The following is a 2,694-nucleotide window of genomic DNA, read 5'->3' on the forward strand; positions in this document are numbered from 1 at the left end:
TTTTCATAGAACACAACTTTATAAATACATGGCTATTCAAACAAATAAGGATATTTCTTTTACATTCGTCAACACAAAAGCCTACTTTGGCACCACAAAACCCCGGGTTTTTAGGAAACATTTATGGGGCCTTACAAGAGATTCCTCCAATCGATTCGGTACCGGTTGTGAGGGAGTTTCCCGAGGTGTTTCCTACAGATTTGCTGGGTATGCCACTAGAAAAGTATATTGACTTTTGCAATGATTTGGTTCTGGGCACACAACCTATTTCTATTCCACCATATCGTATTCCTCCATCTAAGTTTAAAGAATTGAAGGATCGGTTGTAGGATTTGCTTGACAAAGGGTTCATTAGACCAAGTATTTCACGTTGGGGTTCGCCGGTGTTATTTGTTAAGGAAAAGTACGGATAGATGAAGATGTACATTGACTCGGTAGTTGAACAAAGTGACTATCAAGAACAAGTATCCATTGCCGAGGATTGATGATTTATTTGACCAACTTCAGGGTACCAAGGTATTTTTCAAGATTGATTTGAGATCTGGCTACCATAAGGTGAAGATTAGGCCATCGGATGTCCCTATGATATCTTTTAGGACTCGTCATGGTCATTATGAGTTCTTAGTGATATCATTAGGCTTGAATAATGCTCCAGCATCCTCGATGGATTTAATGAACCGAGTGTTCAAGCCTTATTAGTATTCCTTCATGATTGTCTTCATTGTCTTCATTGATGATATTAGTACTCTCTTAGTAGTAAGGAGCATGAGCATCACCTATGGATTGTACTTTAGACTTTGAAGGATCATCAACTATATGCCAAGTTTTCAAAGTGTTTGTTCTAGTTGGACTTAGTCGCCTTTTTGGGTCATGTTGTGTCTTCTAAGGTTATCAAGATAGATCCTATGAAGATAGAGGCAACTCACAATTGGCCTAGACTTACTTCAGCTACATAGATTCGGAGCTTCTTGGGTTTGGCGGGGTACTATCAATGTTTCATAAAAGGGTTTTCATCTATCTAAGCCCCATTGACAAGTTGACCCAAAAGGGTGCTTTTTATAGATGGTACTGTTATTGCCCATGAGTTCGGGGTCTTGCATTGTGTATTGTCATGCATCGTGTATTGGACTTAATATGGTATTGATGTAGGATAGAATGGAGATTGCCTACGTATCCCGCCAGTTGAAGGTCCATGAGAAGAATTACCATGTGCATGATTTGGAGTTTGCAGCCATTGTTGACGCACTCAAGGTTTGAAGGCACTATCTATATGGTGTGCCATGTGATGTCTATACTAACCATTGGAGTCTCCGGCATCTATACAAGCAAAAGGATCTTGATTTGAGGTAGCGGAGATGGTTAGAGTTATTGAAAGACTATGTTATCACCATACGATATCATCCGCGGAAGACCAATGTGGTGGCCTATGCCTCGAGTAAGAAGGCGGAAAGCATGGGTAGCTTGAATTTATACCGACATTAGAGAGACCATTGGCCATGGATGTTCATGCCTTGGCTAACAAGTTTGTGAGGTTGGATTTTTCGAAGCCTAGTAGAAATCTCGCTTGTGTTGTAGAGCAGTCATCTTTGGTGGACAGCATCAAGGCTCGTCAGTTTGATAGCACCCACTTTTTGGTTTTGAAAGACACGGTGCAGCGGGCTGGTGCCAAGAAGTTCTTGATTGGGGATGATGGTGTTCTGCGGCTTCAAGGTCAGATTTGTGTTTCGAATGTTGATGGGTTGAGAGAGTTGATCCTTGACGAGGCTCATAGTTTGAGGTATTCCATTCTTTCATATGTCACGAAGATGTATCTTTACTTGAAGCAGCATTATTGGTGGCGAAAGATGAAGAAAGTCATTGTTGGATATGTCTCCCAGCGTTTGAATTGTCAACAGGTGAAGTATGAACATCAGAAACCGAGTGGGTTGACTCACAAGTTAGTGATACCAGAGTGGAAGTGGGAGCGCATCACTGTGGACTTCGTGGTAGACTTTCCACAGACCTTTAGGAAGTACGATAATGTTTAGGTTAGTGTGGACTATTTGACTAAGTTCGCGCACTTCATTCCGGTGATGACTTCCTATTCTTTTGAGTGGTCGACTCAGATTTATATCGGGGAGATAATGCGCCAGCACGGTGTTCCCATTTCTATCATTTTAGATCGTGTCACGTAGTTCACTTTATACTTTTTGAAATATGTGTAGCGTGTGTATGGCACGCGGGTTGAGTTGAGCACATATCACCCTTAGAAGGACAGGTAGTCCAAGCTGACTATTCAGATTTTAGAGGACATGTTGAGGGGATGCTCTATTGACTTCAGGGGTCAGTCAGACCAGTATATTCCTCTAGCGGAGTTTTTGTACAACAATAATTATCAATCAAGTATCTAGATGGCTCCGTATGAGGCCTTATATGGGAGGCGAAAGTTCTCTCCAATTGGATGGTTTTAGCCTAGTGAGGCTAGATTGTTGGGGATAGACTTGGTTCATGATGCTTTGGAAAAGGTGAAATTGATTCAGGAGCGGCTTCGTATAGCACTGTCCAGGAAAAATAATTATGTGGATAGGAAGGTTAGGGATGTGGCTTACATGGATGGTGAGAAGGTTCTTCTCCGAGTTTCACCTATGAAGGCCGTGATGTGATTTGAGAAGAAGGCAAGTTGAGCTCGAGGATTATTGGCCTGTTTGATATCTT

At 41.8% G+C, this 2,694-nt stretch overlaps 1 protein-coding gene across 1 annotated transcript; it reads left to right on the forward strand.

Moving 5' to 3' along the window:
• Positions 1-1,496: 1,496 nt before the first annotated feature.
• On the forward strand, positions 1,497-2,027 carry LOC107808964 (uncharacterized). Its single transcript, XM_016633528.2, has one exon. The coding sequence runs from the start codon at positions 1,497-1,499 to the stop codon at positions 2,025-2,027; it is 531 nt and encodes a 176-aa protein (XP_016489014.2).
• Positions 2,028-2,694: the final 667 nt, after the last annotated feature.

Source organism: Nicotiana tabacum, chromosome 2 (assembly GCF_000715075.1).
Source record: "Nicotiana tabacum cultivar K326 chromosome 2, ASM71507v2, whole genome shotgun sequence".
NCBI lineage: Eukaryota > Viridiplantae > Streptophyta > Magnoliopsida > Solanales > Solanaceae > Nicotiana > Nicotiana tabacum.